Source organism: Dermacentor albipictus, chromosome 5 (assembly GCF_038994185.2).
Source record: "Dermacentor albipictus isolate Rhodes 1998 colony chromosome 5, USDA_Dalb.pri_finalv2, whole genome shotgun sequence".
Taxonomy (NCBI): domain Eukaryota; kingdom Metazoa; phylum Arthropoda; class Arachnida; order Ixodida; family Ixodidae; genus Dermacentor; species Dermacentor albipictus.
In genome coordinates, this window is record NC_091825.1 from 13217073 (window position 1) to 13234583 (window position 17511).

Genomic DNA, 17511 nt, shown 5'->3' on the forward strand with positions numbered 1-17511 from the left:
GATCGTGCTTTTTGCACGTAAAAACCTGATAATTTGAAACTCTATCCCATTTGTCTCCGAGAGTAGGTGCAAGCAAGGAAATGCTCGCTTGCTCATACACATACAAACACAAACACAGATACACCTCTCTCTCTCTCACTCACACACACAGATGAAAATATAGCACACGTTCACCCCCTACACATTTACGTACGCCCATGCACGTATACACGCACGAAAACGTACGCACACCGCACACTAAAATGCGCACATGTACAAACGTGCGTATGCTCATAGACGCGTAAACTCACTCGTGAGCACGCAGATTCAAATATGGAGACAAGCACGTGCTCACACACACACGCACGCGCATGACGTGCATACGCATATGCAATCCCTCTTCCTCCGTGCTGCCTCTCAAACCCCCGGGCGTGCAAACAAACGGAATGTCACTTGCTCTGCAATTACCTTTCCCACGCCAGCTATAATAAATAGCCTTATGGCTTCAATTTGCTGGCTCTTGAACTTAATAGGGTTATTTTATTGCGAGAGCAAATGCATGGACACTCCAGGCGCATTTCTGCCGTCGCCGTGAGGTTCGGTACGAGTGCGAGGCTGAGCCGGCGAACGCGCTTCAATCTCACTTGCGCGAACGAGGAACGCGGCCTGGATGCCTCGCCTGTCGGGCGCGAGCGAGGCCTTTTTCTCCAGCGTCCTCCTCCTCGCCCGCCGCTCCGTACAGAGTGCCGAAAGCCGCAGTGTCTGCTACGGCGCTGGCCACACGAATCGCGGACGCTGGAGTAGACGCTTTTTGCGGAAGCCGTAGGGATGCGTTGCGGGAACGAGACGTTCATTTGAGGAATCCCCAGCGTCCGTGTGCAGGCGCTAATAAGAGCGGGCACAAGAGAGGAAATGTGTGCGCTTTTGCTCCTTGAATAAATTACTCTGCCTAGGCACTACGGAGGAGGTTTCTTAGCGCGTGTTGTAGGTGTGTGTCCCTAGGCGTTCCGGCATTGCGGTGTGGGGTCGAGTTTGTTTATTCTCGGACGCTGGTTGATTAGCATAGCTTGCTAGAAGGGGCTAATCTCTCGGCCTAGTCAGTGGAAACTTGGTGATTCTCTGCCGAAATTGCGTAATATATATATATATATATATACGGATAGAATTAAACAGGCTCTCAGGAACGGAGGAAGCCTCAAAACAGTGAAGAAACTAGGAATAGGCAAGAATCAGATGTGTGCGTTAAGAGACAAAGCTGGCAATATCGTTACTAATATGGATGAGATACTTCAAGTGGCTGAGGAGTTCTATAGAGATTTATACAGTACCAGTGGCACCCACGCCGATAATGAAAGAGAGAATGGTCTAGAGGAATTCTAAATCCCGCAAGTAACGCCGGAAGAAGTAAAGAAAGCCTTAGGAGCTATGCAAAGGGGGAAGGCACCTGGGGAGGACCAGCTGACAGCAGATTTGTTGAAGGATAGTGGTCACATTGTTGTAGACAAACTGGCCACCCTGTATACGCAATGCCTCATAAGCTCGACCGTACCGGAATGACGATGATGATTGAGGTTTAGTGGCGCAAGGGCATCAAGGCCAAAGAGCGCCAGGACATGTGGTTAGGTTTAGTAGATTGTGTGTTTAGTTCTATGGCTTAAAATAGAGGCTGTATAGAGGCCTACACGTAAGACAAATGTATAAATATTAGTAAATGAATGTTAAAATTATTATTAAGATAAATATAAAGCCTCGAATGCTTGGTTATAGGCACACATAGTAAATTATTGCCGATAGCCCGAATCCGTTGCTGTACAATTCTTGCTTACGCAAGAAGTGCAAGAGAGCTCAGACATACTTTGTACATCAGACCGTTCCTGACCTGTGAGGCACAATCTGATGGTTGGGATGATATGAGATTAATTCTAGAAAATTAACTTCTGCAAGATATTTAAGCACTCTCTTAAAGTTAAAAAATGCATCCTCTGATAAAAACATTGATGGATGGGGGGGCATATGATTTGAGTAAAGTTCCCTGAAATGAGCCACTCGCTCTCGGTGAAGTTCAGGACATTGTATGAGGGCATGTAAGACAGTTAAGTTCTCGCCGCAGCGTGTGCACGTCGGTGGGTCAGTTGCAGTCAAGAGGTGTTTGTGTGTGCCATAAGTGTGTCCTATTCTGAGTCGTGCCAGTGTGACTTCGGTGTGTCTATCAAGCTTCAGTGGGAAAGGTTTGGTTAACTGTGGTTTAAGCAGGTGGAGCTTATTTTCAACTTCCTTGTCTCATTCAGCTTGCCAATGAATACGGAGCGCTTTTCGTACCACAGGTTTCATGTCCACACCAGGCATTCTGCTTACATCAACGGTATTCCTATGAGCCGCTTGTCCGGCATTTTTATCCGCCATTTCATTGCCTGCGATCCCAGAGTGGCCTGGCACCCAGCATACAACAAGAGCTAGGTTTTGTTTATACGCTACGTGAATGTGTTTAGGGAGCATGTTTAAAACAGGGTTTCGGCTTGCTTTGCCACAGGACAGGGCTGTAACAACGCTTAAAGAATCTGTGTATATTATAGACTTCTGTATTTTGTGCTGTACTATATGCTCAACAGTTATCAGAATACCGTATGCTTCTGCTGTAAAGATGCTGCTATTTTTATGCAAGGTTTATGCAAGTTGGAGAAGTTTGGGCCATGGGCTGCACATGATACCGAAGTTACAGACTTTGAAGCATCAGTGAAAAATGCCAATGATTTATACTTGTCTTCAAGCGCCAAGACATGTTGTTGAATGAGGGCATTTGGACAGCTCTTTTTGTTAAGTTCTGTAAAGGACAAATCACAGGTCACTGTACATTCATCCCAAGGTGGGATGGGTTCAAAGTAGTCGCTTTCCTGCAACTCTGTGAAATCTACTCCGAGTTTTTCTGCAACAGAATTTACTGCTAGCGGGAACGGCGGGGCGTGTGAAGGCCTGTTTAAGTACAGCTGATTTGTGGACTGATCACTTATGAGTGCTTTGCATGGATGTTGTTTTAGTGACATGATTCTTATTGCATAGGCGACTCCCAGATATGTACGTCGATAATTCAGCCGCCACTGATCCGATTCTGCATATAGACTTTGGACGGGGCTCGTCCGAAAGGCACCAAGTGCTAGACGGATACCTAAGTGATATACAGGATCGAGTACCTTAAGTGTTGTCTTTGAACCCGACTGGTATACAATGCATCCATAGTCTATGCGTGATAACACAAGACATTTAAAGAGAGATAGGAGGCAATACCTATCTGTTCCCCAAGACTGGTGGGATAAAATCTTTAAAAGGTTCATAGTTTTAAGACATTTCAGCTTCAACTGTTTTACATGCTGCATGAAGGTTAGCTTACTATCGAAGATTACACCTAGAAATTTTTGTTCTTTTCTATTTATGAGGTTTTTCCTATGCATCGTAATACAAGGGTCAGGACGTACCCCTCTACGTCTGGAAAACAGCACACAGGAATTCTTTTCTGCACTGAATCTAAATCCGTTTTCGTCGGCCCATTTCGTGAGCCGATTAACAGTCAACTGGATCTGGCGTTCACATATGGACAGATTGCAGGATTTAAAGCTGATTTGGATGTCGTCCACATAGACAGAATAAGACACCACTGGTGGTATAACAGAGCGGAGAGAGTTCATTTTGATTATAAAAAGTGTGCAACTTAGCATACCTCCCTGTGGTACACCGTTTTCTTGAATAAAAGTGCGTGATAATGCATTGCCAATTCTTACGCGGAACTTCCTTTGAGATAAGTAATCTTGCAAAATGCTCAGCATGCTACCACAAATTCCATAGGATGACAGGTCTTGCAGAATACCATATCGCCAGGCAGTATCGTATGCCTTTTCAAGGTCAAAGAATACAGATAAACAGTATTGGCTGTGTACAAATGCATCACGTATATATGACTCAAGCAGAACAAGATTGTCGGTTGTCAACCTCGCTCTTCGGAAGCCAGATTGGTGAGGGTCGAATATACCGTTATATTCGAAAACGAACACAAGGCGACGGTTAATAATTTTTTCAAATACCTTAAGTAGACAGCTGGTGAGTGCAATTGGTCTATAGCTATTAACTAAGGAAGGGTCTTTGCCTTGTTTTAGTATTCGTAGTACTATTGCTTCTTTCCAAGATGAAGGTATATGACCAGTTGCAAAAATCTTATTGTAAAGACCTAAGATGCAGTTTAGGGTCTCATAAGGCAGATTCTTGATTATTTCATATGTTATTGTGTCAGAACCTGCAGCCGAGTTGCCACTAGAGCCTAGGGCAAGCTTGAGTTCATGGAACGTTAATGGTCTATTGTACCCTTCTGATGTCTTTTTTGGATGTGGAGGAATATTTTCAGCTATTCTTTTATGCTTTAAGAAAATTTCGGAATAATTTTCCGAACTTGATACTCTCTCAAAGTGCTCACCAAGAGTGTTTGCTTGACCTTCTATTGACTCACCAGAGCCACTGACGAGAGGAAAAGGATTTGGACGTTGTCCTTTTAGTTTACGTACCCTGTTATATACCTTGCTAACATCCGTGTACGAGTTTATGGAGGATACGTAGCGTGTCCAGCTTTCTCTTTTCGATACTCGGCGAATACGGCGGCCATTTGCCTTGCACCGCTTAAATTCTATTAGATTTTCTGTGGTTGGGTAGCGTGAGAATCTACTCCACGCTTTGTTTTGGAGTTTCTTTGCAGTTTCACACTCTTTGTTCCACCACGGTTTTGGATTTACTTTATCTGCGCAGGATTGAGGTATGCAGTTTGGAGCGGAACAGAGGATGTGTTCAGAGATGTAGCTAGCTAGTTCTTCTACACCTAGATGGTCCACTTCTTCTAGGCACAGTTTAGTTATGTTTCTAAATTTTGACCAGTCTGCTGCATGAAGTCTCCAATTTTGGGGTAAGCTGGTCCATCGTGCCACTTTGTTGTTTCTAGGAGTGTCGGGAAATGATCGCTCCCATATGGATTAGTGATAACTCTCCATTCCAGGCGTGGGAGAAGTGACGCTGACCCTATTGCTAAATCTATGCATGAATACGTGTTGTGTGTGGAACTGTAAAAGGTTGGATCTGCCTTGTTAAATATACAGGCTCCAGAAGAAAGAAGGAAGTTTTCTATTGCCCGTCCTCTCGCATCACATCTTGAGTCACCCCAGAATGTGCTGTGAGCATTGAAGTCTCCGATTACTATATAGGGTTCGGGAAGTTGGTCAATCAGTTTTTCAAATTCTGCTGTGTCAAACCGTTCATCAGGCTGTATATATATGGAGCAAATCGTTATAAGATGATTGAACGATATAGCCCGAACAGCCACTGCTTCAAATGAACTCTGGAGTGATACATGCTGGCATGCAACTGACTTTTGGACTATGATTGCCACACTACCTGAAGAAGAATTACCATTATTTCTATCTTTACGGAAGACTATGTACTGTTTTAAGAAGTTCTGGTGTGTAGAGTTTAAATGTGTTTCTTGAACACAGAACAGTCGTGGCTGATATTCCGCTAGTAGATCTTTGATATCATCTAGATTGCGAAATAGGCCCCTAGCATTCCATTGAATTATTTGTGTAGCCATATCGAGGAAGATTTTGGTTGCCTGTGTTCAAGAGCACGTGGTAAAGATAGATGGATATGTATACTAGGGCGGTAACCGTTTAGGTTACCGGTCCCTTTCTTTGAGCAGTTACAGGAATTTTCTCTCTCCTAGCGCGCTCCTGAGAGCGCTGATCTTTCGGCGTCGATGACGCCGGGGATTTTTGATCGACCTCCATAACCTTTTCCGAGGTGCTGGAGGATCGTGAACTAGGCGCTGAAACTCGCGTCCCAGGCCGTGGAGTTCGGATTAGCTTTGGGACCTGCGGGACTGGAGTCGGCAGGTCCACTTTCGATGTTGATGGAGCAGCACTTGCTGCAGCCACCAGGGGGGCAGGCGGAGTGATTACCGGGCCACTGTCAGTGACCGCGGTAGACTCCCGAGGGATTTGTGACGCTGCCCCCCGTCGCGCCACCTCGGAAAAGCTCGTGTGATTCAAGTATGAAAGACGTTTTCTTGCTTCGTGAAATGTTATATTTTATTTGACCTTTAATGTAATGATTTCTTTTTTTCTTTTCCATTTAGGGCACGTTCTAGAGTAAGCTGGATGGCTTCCATCACAGTTCACGCAATGTGGAGATGAGTCGCAAGTGTCTGATGCATGATCGTTCGAGCTGCATTTCGCGCAAGTCTGCCGTCCTCGGCATGTCTGCGAACCGTGCCCATACCTCTGGCACTTAAAGCACCGTCGAGGATTTGGAATGTACGGCCTTACACGTACTTTCACATAGCCTGCATCCACTGTACTAGGCAACAGACTGGTACCAAAGGTTAGTACAATGTGCTTTGTTCGAAGTTGTTCGTTATTCCTGCGGATTAGAATTCGTTCTACCTTGATGACATTTTGGTTCTGAAAACCTTCAAGCAGCTCTTCGTTAGTAAGGTCCATGAAGTCGTCTTCGGAGATTACTCCACGGCTCGTGTTCATGGTTCGATGTGCGGACACAGTGACCGCTATATCGCCTATGCATTTCAAGTCATTCATTTTCTCATATTGGGATTTATCTTTCAGTTCAAGAAGCAGATCTCCATTAGACATTTTTGTGGCTTTGTAGCCAGGTCCTATCGTGTTGCGAAGGCATTTCGCCACCAAGAAGGGGGAGAATTTGCGTACGCTCGTGTTGCTTTCACTATGGATTACATGGTACTTTGGGAAATTTTCTTCATTGTTTTTCAAAAAGAACTGAAAGGTTGCATCGGTGCGTCCTCTTTTTAGAGGGCGATCAAGGGAAAGTGTTTTACTAGAAGCCATGTAGAGGTAATGAGTTCGGCATCAGCGCCAACCGCCCACCACCGAGCCCAACATGGGGACGGAGCAGGTCTTACGAGTAAGACAAGCCCTCGCCAGTTGTACGGTGCCACTATAACCCAATCTGGAGTACCCAAGGTTGGCCACCCACACAAGGTTAACCCTCGCTGCCAGGAAAGTTGGAAGTAAATAGAAGAGACGAGAAGACAGGAAAGATTGAATGGAAGAGAAAAAGACGCAGAATGGAGAGGAGGACAGGAAAAGGCAACTACCGATTTCCCCCGGGTGGGTCAGTCCGGGGGTGCCGTCTACATGAAGCAGAGGCCAAAGGGGTGTGTTGCCGCCGCCGAGGGGCCCTAAAGGTCCAAACACCCGGCATTGGCTCAACCCCCAGGATCCCCTTTTCCCCGGACACGGCTAAGCCGCGCACGGCTACGCGCGGGAGGGTCCAACCCTCGTGTGCTCGGGTACGTGGTGTCGCAACACACCAAACGCCTGCTGACGCAGACGCCCCTGCGAGCGTACCGGAATCTTGGAAGAACGCTATCATAATCCTAATCCATAAGAAAGGGGACGCCAAGGACTTGAAAAATTATAGACCGGTCAGCTTACTGTCCGTTGCCTACAAAGTATTTACTAAGGTAATCGCAATTAGAATCAGGAACACCTTAGACTTCTGTCAACCAAATGACCAGGCAGGATTCCGTAAAGGCTACTCAACAATAGACCATATTCACACTATCAATCAAGTGATAGAGAAATGTGCAGAATGTAAGCAACCCTTATATATAGCTTTCATTGATTACGAGAAAGCGTTTGATTCAGTCGAAACCTCAGCAGTCATGGAGGCATTACGGAATCAGGGTATAGATGAGCCATATGTAAAAATACTGGAAGATATCTATAGCGGCTCCACAGCCACCGTAGTCCTCCACAAAGAAAGCAACAAAATCTCAATGAAGAAAGGCGTCAGACAGGGAGATACGATCTCTCCAATGCTATTCACAGCATGTTTACAGGAGGTATTCAGAGACCTGGATTGGGAAGAAATGGGGATAAAAGTTAATGGAGAATACCTTAGTAACTTGCGATTCGCTGATGATATTGCCTTGCCTAGTAACTCAGGGGACAAACTGCAATGCATGCTCACTGACCTGGAGAGGCAAAGCAGAAGAGTGGGTCTAAAGATTAATCTGCAGAAAACTAAAGTAATGTTTAACAGTCTCGGAAGAGAACAGCAATTTACAATAGGCAGCGAGGCACTGGAAGTGGTAAGGGAATACATCTACTTAGGGCAGGTAGTGACCACGGATCCGGATCATGAGACTGAAATAACCAGAAGAATAAGAATGGGCTGGGGTGCGTTTGGCAGGGATTCTCAAATCATGAACAGCAGGCTGCCACTATCCCTCAAAAGGAAAGTGTATAACAGCTGTGTGTTACCAGTACTCACATATGGGGCAGAAACCTGGAGGCTTACGAAAAGGGTTCTGCTGAAATTGAGGAAGACGCAACGAGCTATGGAAAGAAGAATGATGGGTGTAACGTTAAGGGATAAGAAAAGAGGAGATTGGGTGAGGCAACAAACGCGGGTAAGTGACATCTTAGTTGAAATCCAGAAAAAGAAATGGGCATGGGCCTGACATGTAATGAGGAGGGAAGATAACCGTTGGTCATTAAGGGTAACGGACTGGATTTCAAGGGAAGGGAAGTGTAGCAGGGGGCGGCAGAAAGTTAGGTGGGCGGATGACATTAAGACGTTTGCAGGGACAACATGGCCACAATTAGTACATGACCGGGGTAGTTGGAGAAGTACAGGAGAGGCCTTTGCCCTGCAGTGGGCGTAACTAGGCTGATGATATATATATATATATATATATATATAATTTTTTATTTGACCTATTCAGTTACGTTTGTGTATTGCTTAGAAGTACCACAGAATGTGTCCAGAATTCCTGGGTATGACAAGTAGCGTGTAAAACATGTTTTACCAGTTTTGGACTATGCTTGTCGTGCGTGGGATGCGTTTTATTGTGTGCGTATGAATGCATTAAAAAGCCAAGCCGTCTCGTCAAGGTATCTCAAAGCTAAAATGAAATGGTGGTCTTCACAGCTGGAGAACGCTGCTATCGCAGCAAGTTAGCACACAGCCAAAAGAATCACTGAAATATGCTTTTTTATTTTATTCATTTCTTGCCTGCGGAAATCTAGGTGCTGATAAATTGCTCGTGTAGAGCCATCAACTTTTACTGAGCAGAAACGCTGTGAGCCGAATCGACCATCCTTTTGTGATGTTTTAGGATGAGTGTTATAAACTGCTGCCAACCCAAGCAATATCACGCGGTATATATATTACTGAAACAGCCCTGGCTAATGTAGAGTGCCTGTAATTACATACCTCTTTATATTCGCAGCGTTTGAATAGTGCCCGGAGTGGAACGAGTGTAAATCTCTGTTTGTGAATTTCACCCAAATTCCAGGACTGATTTTATTGAGCCATGCGCGCTGCCTGACTTTGCTAGTCATACTGAGGAACCGCGCTTCTTCTCACTGTTATAGGTCAAGCATAATTTCCAGCCGGCAGTATTTCTTTCTTTTCGTATAGTGAATGCTTCTTTTGCTAGTGTTTCCTGACGGAACTACTGGAATTCCACATTAAAAATTTTGCACGAAGGTCCCAAACTAGGCTTTTTGTGCTGCAGCAGGTTTTGCTACAATTTTTAATTATAAAGCGCTACCCTGAGCAGGTGTGGGGTGTAAACAAGGCGGACGGATCATGCGCATATTATGTTTGTGTTCTAAATATTCTCTGTTACGCCTTCTACGAAATGTGCCATATATGTCGAAATATTAAAAAAGTGTTACCTGACAGGTCTCTTGCAAGAAAGTTTCTTCATTCACCCCTTCGAACTCTCTGCTTAAAGTTATATTATTCTTGCGGTTTGGCGATTTTTCAAATGAGAACACTGCCACATACATTTGTCATACCAACATCTCTGAGAATATTTATTTTTATTTTACAGTGCAAGCATCTCCTCCAAGTAAAGGTAAAGTCTCTGAGAAGTGGTAGCCAGTTCAACGAAACCACCACGTTATCGTGTTCCTCGGGGGTCTGACCAGCCCGCCGTCTTCCATGCACTGACCAACCTGCCTACCGACGTCAGTTCCCTGCCCTGAAACCCCTGGCCAGCCTACCGACCTCGGCACCTTGCCCAATTTCTATCCTGATGGCAGTGCCCGTAAATAAACCGTTTGAAGATAACCGAGCGTCACCCATCTAGGTCCACGGAAAATGCCTGTTTGTGCAAATTTATTCGCAAGTAAACTGTCATAAATGTCAATTTCAGAATTATTTTATTATTACTTGCAAGTATAGAAGACTTCTTCATCTTGATATAATATCTTGTTGTCGAGCTTTCCTAGCTGCTATTCAGGCAGACGGTATGGAGACAACTGCTATAAAAATGCCGCTCGCAAAAGGTTTGCGGTAACAATGGCTGTGTGCCCTAGAGCCAGCGTATTTAAAATATTTGTCATGCAAAGGGTATCGGCTCAAAGCTGGCAATAATAATGGCAATGATATGGCTCAACGCTGGTCCTACGCTGACAGCACAATGGCTGCTGCATTGGCGTAACATTGGTCCAATCTTGCTTTAACGCTGGGCCAGCATTGCATTGGGTTGTAGTTTGCCAATATGCCAACATTGGTCTAATATTGGTACCAATTTCTGCCAGCATTGGGCTATGCTTCGACCATTGCTGGCGTACTGCCTAGGTCGTTATTTTTCTATTTTTAAGGCTCATATTTTCTGCCTGATAGGGCTAGTTCGCGTGGTCGGACACTTGAATGTTTCTACAGTACGATAAGTAATCGTTTCGGCTGATGTCTTTGCCATTGTGTCTTTTCGTTACTTTTAGGCGGCCGGTATTCCAGCCGTTTCACCAACACTGCCGCGCACACCTTCTTGTGAGCGGCGTTGCTGGGAAACTGTACGCACGCGCTGGGACAGGCATACCTTGCGAACACGTCCAAAATAATGTACCCCACATATAAACTCGCTCGCACTCACGCATCGAGCGCGATGGAGCTTTGGAACAGAAAGCAGCGGGAAGTGACGCACCTAGTAGGAAGCTGGCGACGGCGGCGGTAGCCATGCTGGACGCTGCCACGAACAGCGCTTGGTCGAGCCGGAAGGCGTCGTCGGAGGCCAGGCCCATGACGATCGCGAACACCGAGGACAGCAGGGAAAGCACGCACGCCTGGCACTGCGCGAACATTGTACACATTGGGGTGTGCCCACTAAGGTGCATCGGCAAGGCTCCAAGGATTTCGGCTCGCGTTTCCAGTTCAGTGACTCACGAAGAATAGCGCGCAAGACAAGGGACGAGGAAGAGACACGACACCAGCGCCGTCTAGCAGTCTCCTCCTCAGCGCTATTCTTCGTCAGCATGGAATAACTCGTCGAGCTTTCAGTACTTGTGAGTTTGGTCTGCCTCACGTGACCGTTGCGGTGACGTGTCATTACCGACTTGACCTGAAATTGAGCACACTCGCGTTGAATGGTTCATTATTGAGCAGTAGAGTCTTGCGCAGGTAAAATTAAAGTGTTATATCTTGAGAAAACGTTTGAAGGCGCCAGCGCAGTATTCAACAACGACGGAACCTGATTGAAGCAGGATGTGGCTGTAGGTACTGAGCCTTTCAGCCTATAGGCCGACAGCTTTCTAGGAATATTGATGTACAATCAACCACAAAATCTTATGGACCACGGCATTTGGCAAAATGTTGAATTTGGGATTAGTTTTTGATTGTAGGCAGTGTACTGTGCATTCTCATCGACTATATTCCAACACCAGGCTGCGTTCCGATATTGCGGATATATTAATCCTTTTCACGGATCCCGTGGTCGGTGAAATTTTGTGGTAGACTGTACTATCTTAAGCTTTGTAAGCATGAACATGGGACTGCCTGGCTATACGGTCCGAGTCGCTGCGCGGCGAGGCATTGGCGCATCCTGGCACTCGTGCAGTAATGGCGCGGCCGTATTAACGTGTAGCGTGCTGCTCTTACGCTAGGGTGCTACAGCGAAAGAATCAATCGCGTTTGGCTCGCTGGTTCGCCATTGCGAGCGTGTTGCTTCCCAAATGCTCCTCGCCAAGTGTACGCGCTTGGTCATTAAATTTGTCCTGGCTGCCGAATTTGTTTAGTGCAGTACCGGTAGTGAATGTACACTGTTCTTTTTTGGGCTCAGGACCCTCTGAAGCAAACTGGTGCTCGGGCTAAATAAGGCTTCACATCCTACTTAAGTTTGTGTGCATCTGTCCAGAAAACGTCCAAGAGAGTTGTGGTATTCCTTTGTTGTTTCTTTCGTAGCTTTTTTTATGTTGTCGTTTTGCAATCTAAAGGGCCGAAGGCTTTAGACAGAGAAATCGGCTTATTTCTTTATTTATTATTATTTTTTACACAGATATATTTTCGAACGTGGCCTTCTGGAAGGCGACAACACCAGTATTTGTAGCAATGGAAGGAGGAAGCTGATTGCAGTCGTTGCTTGTGCGTGGTGTGAAGGAATCAGCATCTGAATGTGATATCGGCTACCCACTAGAAAAACATAAAAATGAGCTTTCTGCACAAGCTTTACACCAGAATAGCGTTACTTTTATTTTGTTGGTATTTGAACTATTAAGGTCTGCCCATATAATAGATTTATTAACACTCAGATAAGTATGAAACGCGTGCGCAAGTCGTGCAGTTCATCTACTCGAGCCCACGCAGTCCACGAAGCTTTTAGAGAGAGTTGAATGCACAACTGAAGCGGACACTGCGGAGAATGAATTTCCTGTCGCAACAAAACACGCGTTCCTGCGCGGTATGAACAGATGCGCGCAAAGTAGTCTCGCCATGTGACATTCTTCAAGTGCAGAACTTGATCGCGCTGTCGTTACGCATCTCTAACAGTACTGAGAGCTTGCGTCCCGGCGTTTGCAGAGACAGTGAGGCGTGAATCGCACGCGTGACTGAGTGACCCGGCTGGCACCAGTGTCACCTACCGGTAGATGCTGGCGGGGCCTCTCAAGAAATTTCAACGAGCGCAGCTGCCAGTTCAAGCATTTGTCGGCTACTACGAGCGCCACCAGGGGGCATGCGGCCACTCGTGGCGTACAACGGCGGCGGCGGCGACGCTTGTGCCTTCGGGCGAGGAGAAAAGGTCTGGCAACGGCCTGCCTGCGCTCGGTGCTGCTTGAAGGGGTTGTCATCGCGTGGATGTTGAGATCACTTCGCCGTGAACTAATTACTTCGCTCTTACGAGGGCGTCTGAACCATTGAGTTGCCTTTGGTTGCGATAACCGTTATCAAACATGCGACGTGCGTCACCAGTCACGGAGTGTGCGCGGTTGCGAACTATTTTGGCTGCGTTGGTCGAAGAAGAGCACCAGCATTTGTGGATTGCAAGCGCCAACCAGGGCCAATTAAAAATAAGAAAATGTACGGGCTCTTCGATTGCATGGCGCGGGCATTGAAACATAACACTGAAGCCAACTCAATGGGACCCCGAAAAATCTGAGCGCCAGTTGTGACCACACTTGCATTGGCCACTGGTATCGCTTTCCCGCATTTCAAATCTACAATCTACGTTGGGCGCTTTCAGTGAAGCCGATGGAGTGGTACAAAATAGCGAACAAAACTTCTTTTTATTTCTGCTTCGCATTGAACCCTTACGAAAAATTTCAGTAACTTCCAATAAACGTTTTTAGAGAAATGTTACTAGAACCTACCAACAGTCTATTACAGTTTTTATACCGTTTTCAAACTTCTTATATACTTCATACCAACATCCTATCGACTATTGGCCACCGATATTGAATTGAAACCTTTTTTTCACAAATTTTCTTTAGGCGAAAAATGATCATGCTTTGGACACTAAAAGGAGGATTTCCTGACCATTTTCATACTTCTCAGAAACATTTTAGTAACATTCTACTAACTTTCTCTTGCTCGATATAGAAACGTTTTAGTAACGTTCTGCTAACTTTCTGTTGCTTGATCTAGAAACATCCTAGCAACTTTCTGTAACTCGACCTAGAAAGGACCTAGTAACATTCTACCAACTTACTGTTGCTCACCCTAGAAACATTCTAGAAACTATTTTAGTATGCTTTAAATGTGCTGGTGACATTTAAGCGAATTTCGCTGGCATTTTTGAAATATATTCTGGCACTGTTCCAGTGTAACCTTCAACATAGGTAGTATAAATAAATGTATTTGTCTATGAACAAAACACACCAATCATTTCGAAAACTAACATTTATTTAGCACATTTCAAAACCCGCGTGCGAGCATCAATGACAACGTGTTTTTGATATGCCCTGTCGCAGCGTCGTAGTGCCTTGCTGTGTATCCTAAGGGAAGAGAAAAAGTAAAACGAGTTAGTTTAGTCTTATGTCTCTGTTAATGCATCTGGGCAGGACAGCACAAAGGAGTCATCCACAATATTTTAACTTCAAATTACCAATTAAAGCCAACATTTTAGTTGTCTTCGCTGTCACACATACTCAGAATGGCGTTCACACTCCTTGGGTTCAAAGCCTCTTTTTGGGCGGCATCCTTGTGGTCATTGTAACGCCGCCCAAATAGAGGCTTGTGCTCTAACTCTCTGGGCTGAAAAGAATCTTCAGGAGGCCTAGTGCAAATCTTGAGCCTGAGTTTTTTGCGTCTAGCCACAGTCGTGCCAGCGTGGCCTCACCAAGGAGGATTCCTTGGTCTTTCAAAAAACATTTGTCTTTCCACTGCTGTAATATTCGACAAATGATAATCTCTTACTTAGATGGTCTATTGTAGGAAGTCGTGCTATTATACCGTAGCATAGGTGACTGCAACAAAAGCTGCTGTTTATATCTATACGTCTCTCAAACACTTCCAGTGAGTCAGGATGCAATAGAAATGCGATGGCTTCATTCGGCATTGCTGCATCTAGCCTTTCCAGTTCACGTAAAACTTGCAACAATTGCTGCCCCATATCGCTCTACAGAAGTGAAGAGTGTTTCATGTTTTGACTTTATCTTATGTCACCTCAGCAGCGAATTCCAGCAACTATGTAAGCTTTGCCATCAACTCTTCTTTCGTCCTAATTAGCCGTTTTTCATTTGGGGCACTCCAACTCTTTGAGCCACAGGCATTAAAATAAGAACTCCTGCTCCGGGCTTCCGCCCATTTGCTCATACGTTTTTTGCTCTCCCAATCACGCGCTGCTGCAGCAGATCGCGCATTGGTCCTTACAGCATAACCATCAGAGATAGCTCACCATATTATGTGGCTTGGATGAGTATGGTGTCAGAAGCGTGTGCCAGATGGAGTGCCAGGCTAAAAGTATCTGACAGCCTTTGAAATAAAGGCGTTGAACTTGACTAGCTGAACATCATTCAGGACTATACAAGATCTCTGCAACAACATATTGCTCCGCACTGGCTAGTGCCAACAGCATTTCATCCACATATCAGTGTTTTTCTGCATGTGAAGCATCTACTTGCAATCACGTCAGAAATTTTCTAGGGTCGTGCAGACTAGCTAGTTCACATGGCACACTCAGATGGTTGGCAACAGCCAAACTTGCATGTGTGTATGCAGTGCTGCTATGGGCAGATTAGCCTTACAAGTTGGTGATTGGTATGTAATAGAGCACATGCGCTTTTCAGACGTGAATGCCTACATACCAAATAAGCCTGTGCGTTGGGTTGTTGAAGCACAATTTGACAAGTGCTTTGAACACAATGGCTTTCGGCATATGCCTTGACATACTAAGGAGAAGTACTAAATTATGACAGAGCATCATGTTTGTCTCTCCATATATGAAATAAGCAATTTGTGTCATACGATAAAGCTTGTTAAACGAAAGGGAACATAAACTGTGTGGCGATGTCACCAACTTTTACTGCGGTTAGCCACATGCACTGAGCTGTTGATCAATATAGGAGAGTTACATTGTCTTAAAAAACAGTAGTCGACCTAGCAAAAACAGGACCCTTCATCTGCAGAGTAAGCAACCAAAACATGCAAAAACGAAGCCGAGCCTGGTATATTACATGCTCTCCTTACCATGGTTATAATGGGTTGTGAAGTTCAGAACACAGATGTTTGGTTTCATTTTCTTTAACCAACGTTTTGCTACCAAATAAATGAAGAAAAGAGTTCTGAAGGAATACCTTATATGAATAAGATGTTTTAATGTTTCCATTTAGTGTCCGTTTTGTGAGGTGGGCCAGGAGCTTCTGAAAGTCGTGCTGCTTGATTGAGAAATGAAGTAGCTCCATTTTTTCATAGAAGAAGGATTAAATGCATCTGCAATCAATGTAATGGAATTGTTGAAGTAGTACTGCTACACAGAATGTGAACTGTTATATGTAGGAATTGTACAGTTGTGATAACTGACCTAAAAGAAGCAAGGTAGCCATAAATAAATTGCAGTAGGAATATTCGAAGTTTAGGAGAATCAGAGCAACACTAACTGCCAATAAATGTGTTGACATCACTTAAGCTTTACGCCCACCTCTAAAGGCAAACTTGAAAGAGCCTTCAAATAGTCCTTTTTGTTAGAATGATTTTACATCTAACAAAATTGATATGATTCGCACTAGACCTAGCTGCGTGGGCTCCTCGGCTATAGAATATCCATCTTAATAGTGTCTTACAAATGGTTTACTGCACTTAATTTTTTAGATAACTTCTGAACAGGTCCTTAGAACGATGTCTTCATATTGAATAAAGTCAAAAACAAATTTCAAGAAATTTTGCCAACTTCTATATTTTCTGACTAGTATACTGGATAGAGTGAAATGAGATGCGAAAGGCAGGGAGGTTAACTAGAAGACAGCTATTCAATTTGCTACACTACAATGGGGAAGAAAAAAGGCAGACAGGAATTAAATGCACATGGTGCATTACAAATGAAGGCTATGTGTATTTTACAGGAATGTTCCACATCCACTCTAGCACTACACTTAAGAGTACATCTGAGAGTTGGCAGTAGCTGCTCCATGCAGAAGGCTTTCCTAATAAATAAAAAGCTAAGTTTTGTGCATTTTCTACTACATAAGAATAGTTCGCATAAGATAAAATGACCAAGACAGCTAATATATGCTGTGCTTGGCTGTATAGAAAAAAGAAATTGGTTGACCTTTTAAACTTTTGCTATATCGTAATTTCCACGGGTCAATTACCCCCCCCCCCCACACACACAACAGTCTGTCGCAAGAAATCGCACCAGCTTCTTACTGAACCAAGGCTTGAGTACGGGCTAGTTGGTATTCCATGGTACCAATCGTCACTTACAGCGCATACATAGACGGAGGACAAAAAAGAACGACGTAGACAAGCGCTGACTTCCAACTGATTTTTATTTTCAGAAACAAACGTATATACCCTAAACACCAAGACAAAAGCGCCCTCTACAAGCAGCAACCCGACATGAGAATACATTCAGAATTTGTTACCTAAGATGTACGAGAGTGCATGTGCGAACTCAGATAAACGAGTTCTTTGTCTGTTAATGCGATTGATGGCTTACTAACCGAGTCGCCATCGGCAATCGCTGCTGGTTCAATGATAATTCTGGTATGTTCATTGGAATGCCTAGCTAAGATAGTCGTCTCC

The 17511-nt window shown here is 44.7% G+C and overlaps 1 protein-coding gene across 5 annotated transcripts in view; it reads right to left on the bottom strand.

Moving 5' to 3' along the window:
- Positions 1–17511, bottom strand: part of LOC135918035 (solute carrier family 41 member 1-like) — a 640016-nt gene that overhangs the window by 332079 nt on the left and 290426 nt on the right. For all 5 annotated transcript variants that reach the window (XM_065451704.2, XM_070538277.1, XM_070538275.1 and 2 more), the window contains one exon: positions 10985–11129. In XM_065451704.2, coding sequence (XP_065307776.2) covers positions 10985–11129 — 145 coding nt within the window. The remainder of the gene's footprint in view (positions 1–10984; positions 11130–17511) is intronic.